Source organism: Bombus flavifrons, chromosome 13 (assembly GCF_040668555.2).
Source record: "Bombus flavifrons isolate JBK064 chromosome 13, iyBomFlav1_principal, whole genome shotgun sequence".
In the NCBI taxonomy this organism is placed as follows: domain Eukaryota; kingdom Metazoa; phylum Arthropoda; class Insecta; order Hymenoptera; family Apidae; genus Bombus; species Bombus flavifrons.
This window is the reverse complement of record NC_138454.1, coordinates 5,862,153-5,881,241: the sequence shown is the minus strand read 5'-3', so window position 1 is coordinate 5,881,241 and position 19,089 is coordinate 5,862,153. Positions and strand designations below refer to the sequence as shown.

The 19,089-nt window shown below is 31.9% G+C and overlaps 6 protein-coding genes across 9 annotated transcripts in view; 2 read left to right on the top strand and 4 right to left on the bottom strand.

Annotated features, from left to right (window-relative positions):
- Positions 1-432: 432 nt before the first annotated feature.
- On the bottom strand, positions 433-4,053 carry LOC138185918 (dnaJ protein homolog 1). The gene is made up of 3 exons (XM_069125263.1): positions 3,962-4,053; positions 3,813-3,878; positions 433-2,466 (listed from the first exon to the last, which is right to left on the bottom strand). The coding sequence occupies exon 3, from the start codon at positions 2,453-2,455 to the stop codon at positions 1,394-1,396; it is 1,062 nt and encodes a 353-aa protein (XP_068981364.1). The 5' UTR covers positions 2,456-2,466; positions 3,813-3,878; positions 3,962-4,053; the 3' UTR covers positions 433-1,393.
- A 683-nt stretch (positions 4,054-4,736) lies between these two features.
- Positions 4,737-7,498, bottom strand: Atac2 (Ada2a-containing complex component 2). Its single transcript, XM_069125265.1, has 6 exons — positions 6,916-7,498; positions 6,683-6,831; positions 6,378-6,605; positions 5,969-6,295; positions 5,376-5,897; positions 4,737-5,289 (listed from the first exon to the last, which is right to left on the bottom strand). Exons 1-6 carry the CDS (start codon positions 7,323-7,325, stop codon positions 4,934-4,936), a joined length of 1,992 nt encoding a protein of 663 aa, XP_068981366.1. The 5' UTR covers positions 7,326-7,498; the 3' UTR covers positions 4,737-4,933.
- Positions 7,499-7,596: 98 nt separating this feature from the next.
- tous (testes of unusual size) lies at positions 7,597-11,829 on the top strand. Its single transcript, XM_069125264.1, has 4 exons — positions 7,597-8,123; positions 8,205-9,714; positions 9,791-9,961; positions 10,035-11,829. The coding sequence occupies exons 1-4, from the start codon at positions 7,924-7,926 to the stop codon at positions 11,796-11,798; spliced, it is 3,645 nt and encodes a 1,214-aa protein (XP_068981365.1). The 5' UTR covers positions 7,597-7,923; the 3' UTR covers positions 11,799-11,829.
- A 53-nt stretch (positions 11,830-11,882) lies between these two features.
- LOC138185921 (very-long-chain enoyl-CoA reductase) lies at positions 11,883-13,808 on the bottom strand. Its single transcript, XM_069125267.1, has 5 exons — positions 13,579-13,808; positions 13,428-13,475; positions 12,881-13,191; positions 12,203-12,612; positions 11,883-12,125 (listed from the first exon to the last, which is right to left on the bottom strand). Exons 1-5 carry the CDS (start codon positions 13,582-13,584, stop codon positions 11,998-12,000), a joined length of 903 nt encoding a protein of 300 aa, XP_068981368.1. The 5' UTR covers positions 13,585-13,808; the 3' UTR covers positions 11,883-11,997.
- A 1,609-nt stretch (positions 13,809-15,417) lies between these two features.
- On the top strand, positions 15,418-16,145 carry LOC138185915 (small ribosomal subunit protein uS14). 2 transcript variants are annotated; one of them, XR_011174750.1, is made up of 3 exons: positions 15,457-15,498; positions 15,860-15,959; positions 16,052-16,145. XR_011174750.1 is itself a non-coding variant. In XM_069125253.1 (2 exons), the coding sequence occupies exons 1-2, from the start codon at positions 15,437-15,439 to the stop codon at positions 15,963-15,965; spliced, it is 168 nt and encodes a 55-aa protein (XP_068981354.1). In that variant the 5' UTR covers positions 15,418-15,436. The 2 variants fall into 2 exon arrangements, 1 of the variants encoding a protein (XP_068981354.1); XM_069125253.1 differs by lacking the exon at positions 16,052-16,145 and having other exon boundaries at positions 15,418-15,498; positions 15,860-15,965.
- Positions 16,146-18,427: 2,282 nt separating this feature from the next.
- The window catches only part of LOC138186426 (mediator of RNA polymerase II transcription subunit 20), a 142,138-nt gene continuing 141,476 nt past the window's right edge, over positions 18,428-19,089 (bottom strand). For all 3 annotated transcript variants that reach the window (XM_069126312.1, XM_069126313.1, XM_069126314.1), the window contains 2 exons: positions 18,781-18,891; positions 18,428-18,662 (listed from right to left, as the gene is read on the bottom strand). In XM_069126312.1, coding sequence (XP_068982413.1) covers positions 18,570-18,662; positions 18,781-18,891 — 204 coding nt within the window. In that variant the 3' untranslated portion in view covers positions 18,428-18,569. The remainder of the gene's footprint in view (positions 18,663-18,780; positions 18,892-19,089) is intronic.

The following is a 19,089-nucleotide window of genomic DNA, read 5'->3' as shown; positions in this document are numbered from 1 at the left end:
AAAGAAAAAGAAAAGTTTCTAAGAGAATTCGAATTATTAATATTAAAAGCAAAGTGTTCATACATATATTTTTGCGGTTTCTACTTGTTTTAACTTCTCATTATTATTCAATTGTATTCTCTACTTTATATAATGCAGTATAAATATAAATATACCAATAAATTATACACCAATATACATATGTATGTAGGTATGAGAAACACATGTAGAAAAATGAAGGGTGTAAACCTCATACGTGAATATATATGTATATGCATATTTACACAGAAATTCTACTGTTTCACTACGCAGTTGTATGTGAAAGTATCTCAGGCCTCGGGAGATAGGACGATGACGTCATCTACTTCGCTGTCTATTTTAGGAGTGTCCCGATGTTATATCCAGCGTAGGAGCGATCATGAGACAAAAGGATTGAATAAAAATACAAAATCGTGTCACTTAATTGTATCGATATTATTTTAGCGTACAAATAATTAACCAACCATTAAAATTAAGAAAACGCATTACATAAGAAAACAATCAGCTCGATATTACAAATAGTTGTTTACACATACATGTGCTTTCATATGACAAAAACCTCCATCCAGTCACCGTGAAATTGAAGGAAATTAATGAGCAAGGTACAATTTGTTGTTTGAATATACAAATTTAATTTGTTCTACTATATACTTACGTATCTATGTACGTACTTGTAATTCATTGAAAATGGAGAAGAACCGAATTACAATATGTATATGAATGATGGAATAAGAGAACAAAAGGCAAAATAAGATGATTGGAACACAATGATGGTGGCAATTTGTCATACTTCCGCAGATTTACCGTTCACACAAATCAGGCGCGCTATACGCATTTACATTAAAGAATACTTACAGACCATATACGCATACGCAAACACACATTCATTCACTGCAATTGTATACATAATACATACTCTAAATGTACAGAATAAACAAAATTAAGCAAGTCACATTCATACAGAGCTGCATTCTAACGGACTCGCATTGTTAAATCATATAACTTAACGTAAAGATATTCGGTCTTATTCAATATTTTAGGATCTTTCTTCCCGCATGTAAAGGCAAAATACGTTTCACTGCACTACGAAAGCAATGGTCATTTGTTTTACTCTTTCGAATTGTAACAAACATAAATTTGCCTAAACCCAAATCAAAAACCTGATTTACATTTGACTAATCGAAAACCACATTTTCCTAGCTAGAAGATAAAATTATTATTTGCATCGTCTCAACAAATATTTGTTCACAGCTCTCTAACCACGCATTTATGTACTAGAACGTACACGAGTGTTTATTCTCGTCAATTGGGACGATTAGAGGACTGTCGTTGTGATGACAATTATCCATGCTTTTTTTCGTTCTTAATTCTGTGTTCAATTCGGTAGAGTATCGTACAATATGTCCCTCGCACTTTGCGTTAATGTGTCAGGAAATTTGATGTCGAATGAGACCAGGAGATCACCTTTCCTTGATGGTTCCTTTGGGAATGGTAGGCCATGACCCTGAATCCTCCTAACCATATTGGGTTTTACAATTTCTCTTGTCAAATTTAAGTTGATTTTTTCGCCAGTAAGCGTAGGAACTTCAATGATAGTACCGCATAAAGCTTGTTTCAGACTTAGTTTACAAGTGTATCGTATATCACTTCCTTCCCTTCTAAAAAGAGGATGTGGTTTATCTCTGATGATGAAAACAATATCTGCTGGAACCTTTCCACGGCCTTGGTCACCTTCTTTTTGGAACGTTATCTTAGTGCCAGCTTTCCATCCAGGTTTTACATTAATTGTGAGAACCTTGTCTTCTTTTTTGGTAGAACCATCTGGCTGAACAACTCGTTTGGAGATTTTCATTTTCTTTGTACAACCACGTAGAATCTCTTCTAAGCTGATATACAGATCATGCTCGATAGCAGGGTCTTGAGCACGGTCTTTATTGCCTCCTCTGCCAGAGTTAGATCCCACAAAGTTGAAAGAATGTGACCTAAAAGCTCCACCTTGACCTTGACGTTGTGGTCCAACTCCTAATCCAAGTGGATCGTCTATGTCCATATCATCATCGTGGAAAGTGAAAACCCGGTTGCCTATAGGGCCTCCAAATTCAAAAAATGTTTGGAAAGGACTAGCAGAACCAAAGAATTGAGCAAACGTTGCTTTTGGATCTCCATGGAAAGTATAAGTCGTGCCACCGCCACCTCCTCCTGCTGTTCCAGCTCCTCCCTTTAATCCTTCCTCTCCAAACTTGTCATATACTTCCCTCTTTTTAGCATCAGAAAGTACTTCATAAGCTTCAGCTATTTCCTTGAACTTCTCCTCCGCCCCAGCACTCCTGTTTTTATCAGGATGATACTTTAAAGCTAACTTTCTGTAGGCTTTTTTGATCTCATCATCACTGGCAATTTTGCTTATGCCTAATATTTTATAGTAATCTTTCCCCATTGGTTACAGATCTGGAACAATTTAAATAAAAGGAAGATTGATATATTGTTCGTGTAAAAATGAAAAATACAAATTTGTTGAAACAAAAAATCAATTTATTGTCTTTTATTTACAATTATCAAATTACATTTCATTGATCCCTTTTTATGGTATTTTTCTAAATCATTATATCATCTAATTATAAGAAATTACTTCAATTTACTTAAATTGTTTTCTATTAAACTATAAGTAGATTTATGACGTATATGAAGCATTTTGTAAGTTATTTTTTTATGGAAAGTATATCATACGTATTACATTCTATTCAAAATTATACTGTTGCACATATCGCGAACATTACATACATAACAATGTGTGATCCAAGTGAAATATTACATCATTGCAAAACATGTTTTTCAAGGGTCCGTATAATGTTCTATATCGACGATTTGGGAAACGATGTTTAACGCAACGTGACCATAAAAGTGCGGCTCTTTCTGAAGTTTCAAGTACGATTTCGACGTCATACAACACAAAGAACTGTTTTTGTTTTTTACAAATCATTTTAGGAAATACAAAATATATTCTCTTTTATTATATACATATATCAAAATCATTTTTCAGTTCCATCTTACTATTCTATTTACATAACTTTACATAATTGTATTGGAGGTTATTGATTTAGACTAACGAAATGTCTACAAAAATTTATCAAACGAAATCTTGAGTGCTTTATCGAAATCTTTTACGGTACGGTCAAACTTTACATCCTAGTACTAATACTACTATTATATGACGTATAGGTTTTGCAATCGAGAAAACAAGTAATTGTGAAAAGGCTACATAACTCTGGAAATTTGAAAGTTTGAAGATCAGTTGGTTTTATATCAGATTGCGTTTACTATCGAATTAAACTGGTAAAAGCACAAGAGTAGAAAACCTGTTCCGTTCTCCCAACTATCGAGAGACGGAGACTGAACAATGGTATATAGGTACTAAATACGATAATGCCAATGATCTGCCATTTTTTCGCATATTCTCGAGAAAAGAAGTATGGATGTCTCTCTAACGCACACCCACGTACGTATTTCACCGATATCTATTTCTGGCAATGATGAGCGCGTACAAGCGACGAACGTGTCCGCTTCTACAAACGTGCAACGATTGCGAGCAGCGTAAAAATAAATTCTACTGTGTCCACGATGGCTACCCTAATCTCCACCTTGAAGCATTTATCTATCATAAAATTATGCTACGAATATACTCGAATGACTCCCCATCGCGGATCGCCCATTTTATTTCCTCACGAACATCTGACAGAATCCAAGGAACACCCTACGGTAGTATTTATCGTTGATGATTTTCATTCGACACTTACCGTTGCTGTTCTTGTTATTGCTTGATAAATTAGAAAATCCAATTGGCACTAAATTCACTGAGATTTCTGAAAAAACGTTATGCAGTCTGATGAAATGTTTGTTTCTGACAGATTGGATGAAACAACATTTAACACCTCTCTTTACGTACTAAAGTGTCGCGTAAGCTGTGCAGTCCATATATACAAACTTTCCTTCTAGTGGCTTCCGGAACTTTCGAGAATGGGTCGACGGCAGTTCCGTAGCACTTATTTAATGACGTCAGTAATCCCCACTCCTAGTTATAGATCGAAAATGTGACCGAAAATCGCGCGCGCTTTATGAAACGTAATATCGACACCATGATAAATAAACGATATATTCAGTAAATAATATACTAGCAATATATATTGAATAAAGTTTATATTACTTTGGCAAATAACAATAATTTTGCACATTTAACTCTATTGGACGGAAAAGGATAAGTGAAATATTGTTCTCGTTATGATCTGAACTTAGCCGAGTATGCTATTGATATACTTGATGAACGTAATTGTGGATATTAATTCTATGCATACATACATATAATGCATTCATGAAGTTTGAGGACATTTAAATATTAACATCGAATGAATTTTTATAATCGATAAAATAGTATATGGATCATTATTTTATTAGTTGCGCCAACTGTTGAATTCTGTAATATCATAATAGTTATACAAGATGCAATAATAACTGAGATTTGTTTTTGCTAGAAGAGAAACTATAGTTTTTTTAAATAGTACTTAATAGTTTATATTTTTAATAGTAAGTTAATAGTACTGGCCATTTGTACAAATTCCATTTCACTTTCCTCTGCAGAAATTATAATTAATCCTATAAGGAGCGTACTGCATTATCATGTGGAACAAATAATTTGATAATTTTTTAAATAAATTTATTAAGATTGCATTTATTTTACGGATATTTACATAGTATAGTTCATATCCCGTAAAAATCGAAAATATTCCTTCGTAAGTAACAAATAAACGTATTATTATTTATATATACATTATATACATTATTACACGAAAGTCAAATTGGTTTAATTAGCATTACGTGTATTTCATATATGCACAACAAATATATTATTCAATGTATGTATTTATCTGCTCAATCGTAAGAACAGCGCGTGTCTACATTCTCGTGAATTCGGTGGCATGTATTTATCATAAAAATCTTGAACAAATTCTTCCACTTTAAAACCGAATTTCTGATATAAAATTAACGCTGGGTTAGTAGCTGAAACGTGTAACGTAACATCTTTGCCCATACACGTTTGGATTAAATGATACAGCATAAATGTTCCTATGCCAGATCTACGCCACTCAGGACGAGTTAGAAAAAATGATATGTAAGCTTCGTTGTAACCAACATCGGGAACTAGAATTGCAAATCCTATAATTAACTTTTTGTACAAAACTACACAGCTGAAGTCAGGGTACTGCAAGCACTCTGTCACTGAAAAAATAAAGTTTTTTTATATACATTTTTTTATAAAAGATAATCTTATATCTAATCATTATATAATCGTTGTGTTCACTCACAATCAATGCCCGGCCAAAAGAATTGGCTACACAGACTATTAATCGCGGGAATGTGCTGAGGCCTCACATACGAGTAATCAATCGGCGCCGTCGGCGGTGCTTTCCATTTAGGATTAGATTTATTGACTTTAACACGAAGCTCTTCCATTACTTTCACCCATAAAGGACGGCATGAAGTATCTCTTCTTATAAATGGTTTTAAAAGTCTATTTGTGTATGGACTATGCACAGATGTGGGTTCATTGTATCCTTGTAGTCTTTGTTCAAACAAACTTAGATCATCGCCAAAAAATCGATCCAAAACTCTGCCAGAATCTTTTAAAGGTTTCTCAAGTATTTCTGTTTTAAAACCAAAATTATCAATATCCAGAATCGGTAAACCATATTCTCGTTTTAATTTTCGTACAGCTAGTTTTCGATAAAATCGTCTGATCTCTGAGGGTGCAGAATTAAGAGTCGATTTATTAACTTGTTGTAATAAATATGCTTCTTCCTGATGTGTCATACGTGGAATCTTTTCTTCTAAAATGATATTTGAAAATAATTATTGGAAATAAATTATATTGTAAATATATGGTAAAAGATATATATACTATTAGTGTGATTTTTCTGCCAGGGCCATGGGCGTCGTTGCGTAGTCTTAAATAAAGAAACAGGTGGTTGTTCTTGAGTAGAACTTAGACTATCATTACTATCTTCTTCGTATTGTTCATCTTCTTCATCTTCCTTTATCTGATCTGTTTTAATATTAAGATTTTCTGATACAGCATCTGTAGTAGATGTCCATTCTGATGTAAAATCATCCAATAATTGTGAAAAGTGGAAATTGTTGGTTTGATACTGACAGTCTCTTATTAAATCAGACAATGATGGTGTATCACTTTGTTCAGTAGACATTATATCATCTTCAATCTCCATATCTAAAGTCAAATAATATTAATGTTGTATTAATTTTATAGAATTTTCTATATTGTATTTCACCTATATTGTACAAGTACATACTATTTAGCTCATCTTCTTCAAGTAAAAGATCAAATAATGTTTTATCAGGTTGAACATATGCTTGTGAATACGCAGGACAATCTTGATTCTTTGTTGATCCATTTCCATAACTGTTATCCTCCCCAACTGAAATACTTGATTCTGATGGAGTTGGACTAACATGTAATTTACTTGCTGTTTTTACTTGACTACCAACTTGTTTTTTACGATCCAATATCATTTTTTCATCTATAATTAAAAAGTATAAATAACCTTTAAATATTATATAACTATGTTAGATGAAAATTATAGGTATTGTTGATTACTTTTAGCAATAAGAACTTCAGGAGGATCATTGTCTATCAGTCTCCACCATCCAGATTCTCCTAATTCTGTAGTTCCCGATTTAAAAAAAATTCCGCTATAATGAGAAAGAGTTCCAGATATTGTACCAATCCAATTCTTCTTTCTTTTACTAGAAAACAGTAAAAATTAAATTACATATATAGATTTTATAATGAATCTCAATTTTGGTCAGCTTTCCAGTACAATATCTTACACTGTTTTCTTGAACAAACAATCCCAGTTACGATCTACAAATGTACTAATGTCAGATTTCCAATGAAAGTATCCTCTTTTACTAATACCGCTTGACTTTTCACGTAAATTATATAATGTCAATATAATTACATTCAGCCAAGGCATCCTATTACGTGCTACTATTTCTTCACCAAAAGGACTACAATGGAAACAAGTCAAATCAAAAAATACATCCCCTACAAATGATACTGGAACACTTCCACGTTTTAAACATTCTATATGAATCTTTCCTAAACATTCATTGCAACATAATGCTGGTTTACTGTATGGATCACATAAATGTCCACAATTCTTGCAACATTCTGTTGCAGAGTGATCAACAGATTCTGTTTTAAATTTGCTGTCTTTCTCATTATTTATATCTGCCATTGCTTATTTATGAAATTATAATTTCTGGATCTAAGTTAGATATTTAAAATAAAACAGTCTATTTTATGCACCCATTTATTTAAATACATTTGTCCATAGAATGTAATTATTACTCTAAAATATGAATATTTTAAGATACTATATCATTAATAATTGTTATTTATATATTGATCACATTGAGGTTACTTTTTTGTATAGTTTGCAACAAGTTCACACTTTACTTCTAATTATCTGAATATAGTCGCGCATAACAATTGGCGGGAAATTTATAAATGAGTGTTGACTCAAATATAAAACCAAATATAAAAAATATAAATAGAAATTGTAAACTTTTTTATTTAATGTAAATTATAATTATTATACGAATGACTTCACTTTTTATTAACAGTTTTATTTCCAATTATCGGAAGTAAGTCAAGCATTCCTGTATTCAGTCTCATAAATAACAATCTCTGGATATTGATCATGTTTGTTGCTATGGAAGTATAAACAACGGAGGTATAGACCTTTGAAAATATGTATATGTATATATTCTGTGTATAAAATTCGAAAAATACTTTCGTACTTTTTAAATAAAAAGGTAGAAAGAATTCTCAGAATGGTTATTCATTTACAAAGCAGAGTATTTTATGGTTTAAAAACTGATATAATCTCAAACGCACATTATATTTCGGATGCAGAAATTCTGTATCCCGTTGGAAATGTAATAGCACTTCATAATATTCCGCAATATCGACAAAGATTCATACGTTTATCTGATAAACAACAGATAAATATAATTACAGTTACATACAACAAGTAGGTTTTTATGTATGTAGTTAATGTTTGTATCCTCTAATATAAAGTTACACATTATCTTTCCAATCCTCTTTTATAAAGGAAGTATATTGCAACATGTGAAGTTGGAGAAAAACCTACTATATCTATTTATGATGTTCAAACATTGAAAAGAAGAAAGCTTCTTGGGATACCATATGAAGCCCCTGATGTAACAAAATTTACTTGCATAGGATTTACTTTTGATAATAAGCATCTAGCAGCAGTTACAGGAGAACCTGATCAAACAATGCTTTTTTATAATTGGGAAAAGGGAAAAGTAGAATCCAGTATAAAAGTAGGGACTCCTCAGAATCCATTGGCCATTGTACAAGTATTAGCTTGTAATCCATCTGATGCAGGTGTAGTTGCACTTGGTGGTCTACACACATTTAAATTCTTAACTCTTTCTGATACCGTATGGAGGCCATATGGATTTTCTAAAGCAGACAATATACTTACATGTTCTATGACTTGGTTGGATTCGGATAGATTATTACTTGGAACTAAGGATGGTAGAATACTTTACTTAGAGAATGGTGATTTAAAAAATATCTATAATATGACTGATACATTATTTATGAATCTGAAAATTCGCGAAGAATATGTTATACAAGCTAGTAGTTCAATTACAGCCATGGACTCAAAAGAAGACATTCCATGGGAAAACAATATTCGTTGTTTAATTGCATTTCATAGAGGTTTTGCATTTGCATTTGGCTCAAGAACAATTGTGGTTTTTGAAACAGAGGGCCTGCATAAATATACAAAAAGAAATATTTATATAATACCAACTCAAATATCAAAGCAAGAGAATGAAGATTTATATCAAATCAACAGCATAAGTGTTAATTTAAGTTCAGATCGTTTGTTAATTACAACTGGTTGGCCTCAATTATTTTATGCAAAGTTATGGGGACCAGACTTAAATGTAGATCCAGAACCACAAGAATTAAAGATCATGGGTCAATCATTGCATTTTGGACCTATAAGAGATATTTCTGTCTGTGGTTGGAAATCAACTTTCATGACTTGCGGAGAACTCGATCATAGTGTAAGGTTGTGGGATTTTGAATCAGGAAGATTAATTCTACACAAACAATATACAGAAGATATTTGTGGAATTGCTTTGCATCCTACAGGCCTTTTCTGTGTGATTGGTTTTAGTGATAAATTACGTTTCATGAGCATATTAATAGATGATTTATTACCTATGGAGGAATTTTCTATAAGATGTTGTAAAACTGTAAAATTTAGTAATGCTGGTCATTTCTTTGCCGCTGTTAATGGAAATGTTGTACATATTTATTGCACTATTGGTTTTATTAGCACTTTCATTTTAAAAGGGCATACTAATAGAGTAAAGACTCTACTATGGTCACAAACAGATACAAAGCTACTTACATTAGGTGCAGAAGGTACTATATATCAGTGGGATATGAGTACTGGTCGCCGTTCTACCGAGATAATTTTAAAAGGGATTGTTTTACATGACATTGCTCTTTCTGCTGATGAACAGATTACCTATTGCATTGCTGATGATAATAATATATATGAGATAAAAGACAATACGGTAATACATAATTTAATTTTTCTACAATTTTATGAATAGAGAAACAGAAGATAATTTAGTATATTATCCATGTTAGACGAGACAACATAATATTCCAGATGCAAACATGTATTGCATGGTATTAGGAAAAGAAGATCAAGCTTTGTTTCTTATTTGTCCTGGTGGTGTTATTTTATCAGTAGTATGTCCACTTCAAGATCCAGTACAGTACATAACTTTCCACATTCATTCTGCTGATATTGCAAAGGTGAAATCTTGTATAGTAAATGATTTAAATGTATAAAGTAAAGTATAAAGTAATTATGCTGTATATTTTGCAGATTGTCCTTCCTTATAATGAGCAGTTCTTGATATCTACTGGAATAGATGGTAGTTTATGTATTTGGAAAGTAATATACCCTGAAGGAAAAGGAAAGACTGCAAAAGAGCTCACATATACGAATGAAGTGTTAATTAATAAAGATGACTTGCAAGAGAAAATACAAATGATAGTAGATTTAAACGTTAGAATGAGGGAACTGGAAACTGAACACGCGTATAAAATGCGTCAAATAGAGGTAGTACATAATGACAAAGTACGGGATATACATCAAGGATATTTGCAAGCTATCGAAGAGCTAAGAGATAGGATAAGTAGATTACAAGAAGATCACAAGAATGAACTGAACACTATAAACATCGAAATACTTAAAATGAAAGAAAAACATGAAGAAACTATGAAGCAAATGGAAACAAATTATAATGCTAAACTTATTACAGAATACGATAGATATTTAGCACTTGAAGATACAATGAATAATATGCGTCAAAATTATGAGAAACGTTTGGAAGAAGTAGAGAAGCATGGCATTGAAGAATTACAAAATGCAACAACTAAATATGAGGCTCTTCTTCATGAGAAGAAATTGCAATTAGAAGAAAGTCAAGATGAAATAACGCAGCAGGCGCGAGTACACGAGGAGATGATGACGCAAGTTGAAGACGATGTCGATAAGGAAATATTGGAACTAAAAACAAATTATGAAACATTGCTACATGAAGAAAAGGAGGCAAATATACGGCTGAAAGGAGAAGCTGGGATGTTGCGCAATAGATATATGGCTAGTTTGAAAGATGTTGAAGAATTGAAGAGACAACTGCAACAAGTTCAAAGCGAATATGGGTATTTCCAAAAGACTATTCAAGAATTAGAAAAAGATAAAGATGATTTGAAAACCGAAATAAATGAAAGGGATATCACAATTCAAGATAGAGAACGTCAGATATATGAATTAAAGCGTACAAATCAGGAACTGGAGAAGTTCAAATTCGTTTTGAATTACAAGATTACAGAATTGAAAAATCAAATAGAACCGCGGGATCAAGAAATCAAAGAGCTCAAAGAGAAAATCCGAGATATGGAAACGGAACTTGTAAATTTGCATAAAACAACTATTAGTTTAGAATTACAATTACATGAATTGAGGGAAAAATTAGGAGCTGCAAGACATGAACTTCAAAATGAAATGCATCGAAATAAAAGATGTCAACAACTTTTAAAAAGGATACGAATAGATTTGCATGATGCTTCAGGGCTTGTGCAAGAACCACAGGCATTAAAAATTGCTATAACAAAATTGTATCACAAGTATAGTTCAAGCGATGAATTTTTACGTAGCCGAAAAGCGGATTTAGATGCGCAATGTGAATTTATAAAGCAGAGGGATCATTTAGAAAGGACAATAGCTTCCCTTAAGAGACAAGTTTTCCAAGATAGAATAGGCAGTGGCAAAGATATAGATAAAACGGTGGAAGAAAATATTATTTTGATCACGGAATTAAATGCTTTGAGGGAAGAATTGAAAGATGCAAGAAAACACGTACAGCATATGGAAGGTCTGTTAGGTTTAACGGTAAAGGATATAAAGCCGTCAGAAGCGAAAAGAAAGATGGAAGAAGCGTTATATGAGCATGAACAATTGCGAATTGAATACAGATTTCAAATGCAAGAGTGCCAAAATATAATAATTGCTTTAAAAGACGATATGTATAAATTGATAAGCAAACTACCTTGTGAAGAAGCAGAAACTAAAATAACTTTTTAGATGTGCTTACCATGAGTAAGCGAAAGCATTAAATACTAAATAAATTTTTTTTATATAAGTTATGTGTAGTATATTATTAAATCGTTTTCCTATCGTAAATTATTTATTTAAGGAAAAGAAATATTATTAACAAATTGGAACAAAGAAATGTTATAATAATAATTACCAACACAATTTTCTTAAATCAATATTACCTTATTTAAAGAACAAATGGAATGATAGATTTTCTATTTTTCGGATATTGGGAAAATTCTTTCTTATACGCTTTATGTTTTCCTAATGCCCATATAGTCATTTGATATGCACCAGCTAAGGTAAAGAGAGCAGCTGAAAGAATATGATAGTTACATATAGTATACATTATGTTTAGTATTTTACTGATAGAATAAGAAGTATATTTATACCTGGCAAACATGAGGTCATAATAGTAAAACCAATCCAACTGCCAATCTCATAAGTATAATTTGGGCACGATACAAGATTAAACAATATAGTAAAAGGATTGCCAGTGGGTACTGGTATTTTTCTTACAGTACTTCCTGCTGGTCTCAAATTTCTTAGAGCCACATGAATACTCAAGTTTCCCACTTCACAAAGTGCAAATATTACTAGTCCAGTCAGAAACTGCATTTGATTCGGAGCTGTATACAAAGGATGATTTACATGGTATGCTACATACATAGCAAACAGCCAATAGTATGAACAGTTTTTAAAGAGATTGCGCAGTGGCATTGTTGCATGACTGAAACGGTGTATGAACAATGTTTCTAGAAGTCTTTTTGCATAATGTATAGACCAACAAACTGCTGCTACACTGAAATCAAATTTACAATTTTAGGTTTCAATATTTTAACTCTATATAGTTATTCTTGTTGGTTTTGTGTTAATATTTTATAAGCATCATAACTAGTTCCATACAGCTATATAGCAGTTTAAAAGTAACATACTGATAATTTAACTGTAACTTATATTTATACAATAATAATTGATCTCTTATCATTATGTCATTCGACCTCTAAGAAAAAAAGGTAATGAAATATTAGGATAAAATTTATTAAGAAGAATTTGTTAAATAAACTTACTGGACTACATTATTAATTTCAGACGCAGTTGTATCACCATAAAAAATCCATGCACGTTGATATATCCATAAATATAGAAATAATGGACCAGCATATTCCACTAAAAATACAGTTTTCCAACTAATCTGTGGTCCAAGGTCTTTAAAGTATAACTTTCCACCACTAGAAATAGATAAATTCTTCAATGTATCTGAATCAGATAAAGCTTTTCCCTTAGCATCTAGCCTTAAACATTGTCTGTGAATATGTGGTGCTTTTTTTAGTTTAAATAATTCTTCTTTAATTTCTCGTATAGTTGTAGTAGGTTTCACCTATAAAAATGTAAAGTAAAATACGTCATTCCAGAAAACTTTTGTATTAGAAATTCAAGTTTATGTATATTGCTAGAAATTCATGCATATTAATCAGACTATTATGAATTATTGAGTATCGCACACATTATCTATTACATAAAAGTAATGGTTGATAAGTTTAATATATTCGTTATAAGCTACAAATAACAATGTATGAAAATATTTATTTCATTTTTACTTGTTCATTTACTTACGGATACATTTGCTATGAATTTTGATGACTTCGCGGTCAATATTTGAATCTAAAAATATAAAAAAGATACCTTGAATTATAGATTCTTTTAAATAAGAACTCGTTTATTATTGATTTTAATACATATACATATTTATACATATAATAAATACCTCCATTGTCGATATATAATTCTTTATTAATTAATAAAGATTTTGTAACTCCACTGTGTAAAGAACTGGACGGCTACTACTACTTCCAGAACACTACACTACATACTGCGCTTACGGCCAGGTCAGAGAGAAATGTATAATGCAGCGCTGTGATCGTTTAATTTCAATTGTACAAAGTTCAATTTTTTTCTGATGACCAATGAATTTTTTTCACGTATAATTTCTAAAATGACATTCATGATATTGAAAATTGTCAGTACTTATATTCTTTAACATTTCGAAATATTTGCAATAATTTATATTGATGATATTTCCTTTGTAAATACATTGTACCATTTTTCATATTTATTCTGTACGTCGCTAATACATGTAATTTAAATGTGAAGATGCTAAAGTTGATATAAGACGATCACAAAAAGACATTTATGTTATTTTTGTGTCTGAGACATACATATAAGAGTTCTTACGACAGAAGTATTTGTAAAATATGTTAACATTAATTAACACCGAAAGTGGCATTTATAGATTGCGTAGAAAATCAAAAATTGATGCAAATGGAATTTATTTAGAGTAGTTAAAAAATTCATATATATATAAGAATTAATAAGAATTTCTTATATGTTAAGAAATGTATGTTTATTAATTTGCAATGTTTTACTGATAATATGCATGTAAAGTGTTTAAGATATTATTCTTAGATGTCGCTACTATACCTTTCACAATGTAGATTTCTACGGTGACATCGAAGACTAGACCATAGACAATAAAATAGATGTGATATGCGATTCTTCTTCGTGTTGCATGTGACGTTATCGATTCAGTATAGTAGTGGGTTGAATCGAAACTATATTTTCCTATGAAATTACAAATAAGATGTATAATAGGACAGTTTGTAAAGGAAGTACAGAATCCTATACTTCTGCAACTGATTAAAATCGTAATCCTGGTACAAACTCGTAAAATCCAAACTCGTAAATTCAAAAATTGGGTGACTCTTATCTCTATTTTTTATTAAACTATTTTTTAAACAAATCCAAGTAATATTTTTTCGCATCCATAATTCACTTTCAAGGCGCAAAAAAAAAAAAAAACTATTGATGCAGTTTAATTTCTATAAAAAGTACATTTCTCTGAAAGCGCCTGAATTTTTTTTATCTAAAGTAGTTTCCAGGATATGAGGACTTTATGAAGTTACACTAAACTTCGATGATTTTTGTCACTCCTTTAAACTGAATCATCGCTACTAAAAAAATGTCTTGCATCTGTTTATGGTATCATCATTCTGTAAAAAGTTAATCAAAATCGGTGTTTTTTAATTGGGTAATTTTCGCAGATTGCGGGGTCTCTCAAAATGCGGGGCTAGGTTTCGGCGTACGCGGTGAACCTGCCTTGCGTCGGCCCTGACTATATGTACATATTTTTATATAAAAATTAGACTGCGGCTTTTTATGTATTTATAGAAAACTTAAAAATGTAAAAAAGTTCAGGATACTTAAATGTGGAAAAATCTCTGCTAAGTTCCATTGTTATAAATGAGAGTCCATAAAAGTATAAAATTGCATAAATATCCACAGTTCAATAATAATAATAGTATATATGTATATTATAACAATAAAGACATGTAATAAGTACAAGTTCTTTTTGATGTTATGTGATGTTTATATTGAATAACGTTCAAACATTGGCGAGAATCGTTCTAGAGTACGCTAGTGTGCCTAACGTTGCGTCGCAGAGGTTTCTGGCCATTTCCTGCCATTTCGATTTTAGACGAAGAAGTGTAAAGTCGCAGAGGTTTCTGGCCATTTCCTGCCATTTCGATTTTAGACGAAGAAGTGTAAACAGTTCGGTAATCTAAAAAATGGGTTTTCAAAATATTTGGTACTCGCATCCGAGAAAATATGGACAAGGATCTAGATCCTGGTAAGTATTACTATTTTGTATTATATTTTTAAATTGTAGACAAATCAATTTATATCATAAAGTTACATACATGCAATAGACCGTGTGTCCACGTTTATGTTCTCCCAGTAAAAGAAGATATTTTTATAACTTTTAGTGTAGGTTATTTAAGATAATTTAAAAATATGAACTACTTTATTATCACTATAATTAAAAAAAAAACTTCATATCTTGTTTAAAAATATCATTTCTACATTTTTCGACCATAACCTCAATGTAGTATGTATTATGCATAGTATTTATACTTATTATTAGACTGCCGTAGTCTATTTATAATAGCGTTCTTTCAATGTGTAATTAATCATATTATGCTATTTTACAGTCGTGCTTGTGCGAACAGGCATGGTTTGATAAGAAAATATGGATTAAACATTTGTCGTCAATGTTTTCGGGAATATGCTGCCGACATTGGCTTTAAAAAGGTATAAAATTTGAATTCTTCTATGTATACAGATATATTTCTAATATATATAACGATTAAATATTATATCTAAATCAATCTTTTTATTTACAGCTGGATTAACAACAATGAAATAGCTAATTGGATAATATTTATATTCATCTTCATTAATATATGAGATACAATAAAATTAACTTTTTCTACTAAACATTTGTATCATTAATTTTATTATATTATAACTAAATTAAGATTAAAACATTAGATTTTCTGGTAAAATATTGTATAAGGCTATAAAAGATATGATAGCAGCCGTTGCATTCAGATCCTCTTTAACCGTTCTAGTGCCAGGGGTTTTTAACACTAAACCTATCGACACTTCGTATATACCTATTCCTACCGTGTGCGGTCAAAATAACCGGTGTTTAAAGAAGTAATAGTTTTTATGATTTAACTTAGACAATGATTAATATATAACTAATTATATATAAAATGATGAACTTCTTATCAAATCGTATAAACCTCATAATTTAAGTCACTCCTGTTCATTGTTTTTGAAAAAAATTCAGGTCTCCAAATTTTATTCCACAAATAGTAGACATCTAAATTTTGTATATAGTATATAACATATAGCAGAGCTATAAATGCATCTAGTTTTGTTGCATCTAGCTTCCTCTTAGTTCTCAATACTCTAAATGTTTCTTCTTCCGTACATTTTATTATATGATCCCTTATACGGTGATCAATGATAAGATAAAATGCCGTTTTTATTTGCCCTTTCATAATATGCCGTTTAGCATATTCTTAAAGATATTACGAACTGATGCTTTGCCACGTTTGGGACTTGCATCAATCTCTCTCCAAACTGTCCCATCGGGTCCAGTTTTGATACGTTGGTTCTCTACATCAGTCTCACCCTTTGCTGTCAACAATAATTTCTTTCCTTTTTGCCCTAGACTTATAATATTCAACTCTGATTCGGTTGTAAATTACTTTTCATGTGTTTCCATGCCGTCTTCATTTGCTGAAGTTTCTTGTCCATCGCACACTGAACAGTCTTCTATGTCCGTAATTTTTTTTTTATAATTTTTTTTAAATGTCTTGACATGTAAATATTTATCACAGAATATATAAATATTTAGGGTAAATATTTATTACAGAATAATAATAATACCATGTACGGAATACAAAATTATTGTCAAATTTGATATGCTTTACTTTTCTTTTTATAACAACTGCACAAAACGCTCTGAGATGCTTTCTGTCTGAGTTTTAGAGATAACAAGTTTAGATGTCGACTAATTGACTAACAGACTGAGATGTGTTCTAATCGAAAGGATAACAGCAAGTAAGAATATAGTCTGTGACGGCGATATTTATACAAAAATATTGATAAGTATTGGCGGTTTTCCACCAACGGTTACTCGAGGGTGCAGTTGGGAATGCTTTTCCCGTGTTTTATCGCAATGAGCAATAACCCTAAGAAACTTCTCGATTTTTAAAATGTTTGTAACAATGGACTGTAAAAAATGCTAAATTTTATGGCGGTTCCTTAGGATTATTATGAGCCTGAATTGATATGTCTTGACAGCTGGTGGCCATCTTGGTCGAGGGATGGATTATGTTTTATGACAAGATTACGGGTGCAGCTGTATTTTTTCTGCGCGGGGGTCTAGGATTTGGTAACGAATCCTAGCGGCTGGCATTTGTCATTGACGCGTTGTTTTAGAACCGTTCCTATGGCGTAATCGGACGCGTCTACTGTGAGGCTGACGGGTGCGCCAGGTATTGGATGTGCCAACATTGTGGCGTCAGCGAGAGCATGTTTCGATTCGCGAAAACTGTTTTCGATTTGTTCCGACCACTCGATGGTCGCGTTGCCCTTTTTCGCACCTTTTACCGGATTCCGGCAAACGCGCTGAACCTGTTTTGCGCCGGCCCTGACTCTACATGAAGGTACAACTTCTTCTTTGATGATTGTTGATATCAGGGCTCGCGTTCGCATACCTCGGGTGTTTAAAGAAGGAGCAGCGATAGATACAGAAGTTCTTAGTAATTATATCGATAAAACAGCAAGACGTCGGTAAGCTGATGTTACAAAAGTCACATCTATTCTGTAGGTTGCTGGTATAATCACTTACGAGTCGTCTGTGATGCTTCGTATGTTTCGAGATATAACATGCCATTTAATGTTACGTTTATCCCGTCCTTAGTCGATGCATGTATTTATTCAATGACTGGCAATAACTGGCAGTGAGATGGCTCCGTCGGTAACTGGTTTCTGTCAAGAATACTACTTACTCGATAAAGACTATGTGTATGCGGTACACATATTCATGCATATATATTTTTTAATTTAATGCTAAAATGTAAATGTATATACACACATATATGGCATATAGAGCCGAGAGTAGATCATCTTCATAATTTTGTTAATTAAAATAATAAGGATTTTGTTAATAGAGTTTGTGATAAGAATAAGAGACATTTTGTTAAGTGAAATTTATTGTTACAGAAGTAGATTACCAGTAAGATTTGGTAGCATAAAATTACCAAATGATACGACCATCAAAATTATCGACGAGTTCTTGATATGGATTATCTCGATACAAAGAACGATAAATTTAAAATTTCCTTAAATTACACCAGTGGCTTTTCTATACTGACCGAAATGTTCCAGATACTGTTGTATCGTATCCAATGGTTGATAAATATCGTTCATTCGGTTCTATAAAAAGACGAGAAACTTGAATTATTTTTTCAGCGGAGAATATTGTTGACTATCGCAAGCAAACAGTGTCGACGTACGCTGTCTCTCCGAAAAAGCATGTTATTCATTAAATTACCTGCAAATACTGCGGTGCTTGATTGGACACGGTAGATCCAAGGAATCCTTGTAAAAATTCACGCATCAATTCCCATGCACTTCCGGGAACCACGCAGGGTCTATATTCCACCTATGAAACATGGAAAACAATTATTCGATATATATTCAGAAATAATCAACAAGTACACGGTACTTGATGTACCTTTTTCAAATTTTTCACCACGGTTCTTTTATTTTGCTTCGATATTTCTTATTTTCAGAGAAATTATTTCCAGACGCAATCGAAACGACGGAAAGAGGAAATCTGTGAAAAAGTAAAGAAACAGAA

Bases quoted from the DNA above. Each gene is read 5' to 3' on its own strand.
- LOC138185918 (XM_069125263.1), bottom strand. From the start codon at position 2,455: ATGGGGAAAGATTACTATAAAATATTAGGCATAAGCAAAATTGCCAGT.
- Atac2 (XM_069125265.1), bottom strand. From the start codon at position 7,325: ATGGCAGATATAAATAATGAGAAAGACAGCAAATTTAAAACAGAATCT. The intron at 6,606-6,682 runs GTAATCAACAAT...TTTTAATTATAG, and splicing joins TGAAGTTCTTATTGCTAAAA to ATGAAAAAATGATATTGGAT. The intron at 6,296-6,377 runs GTATGTACTTGT...ATTTGACTTTAG, and splicing joins TGAAGAAGATGAGCTAAATA to ATATGGAGATTGAAGATGAT.
- tous (XM_069125264.1), top strand. From the start codon at position 7,924: ATGGTTATTCATTTACAAAGCAGAGTATTTTATGGTTTAAAAACTGAT. The intron at 9,715-9,790 runs GTAATACATAAT...TATCCATGTTAG, and splicing joins ATGAGATAAAAGACAATACG to ACGAGACAACATAATATTCC. The intron at 9,962-10,034 runs GTGAAATCTTGT...TATATTTTGCAG, and splicing joins ATTCTGCTGATATTGCAAAG to ATTGTCCTTCCTTATAATGA.
- LOC138185921 (XM_069125267.1), bottom strand. The intron at 13,192-13,427 runs GTAAGTAAATGA...ACATTTTTATAG, and splicing joins AATTCATAGCAAATGTATCC to GTGAAACCTACTACAACTAT. The intron at 12,126-12,202 runs GTATAAATATAC...ATATTCTTTCAG, and splicing joins TATGACCTCATGTTTGCCAG to CTGCTCTCTTTACCTTAGCT.
- LOC138185915 (XM_069125253.1), top strand. From the start codon at position 15,437: ATGGGTTTTCAAAATATTTGGTACTCGCATCCGAGAAAATATGGACAA. The intron at 15,499-15,859 runs GTAAGTATTACT...GCTATTTTACAG, and splicing joins GGACAAGGATCTAGATCCTG to TCGTGCTTGTGCGAACAGGC.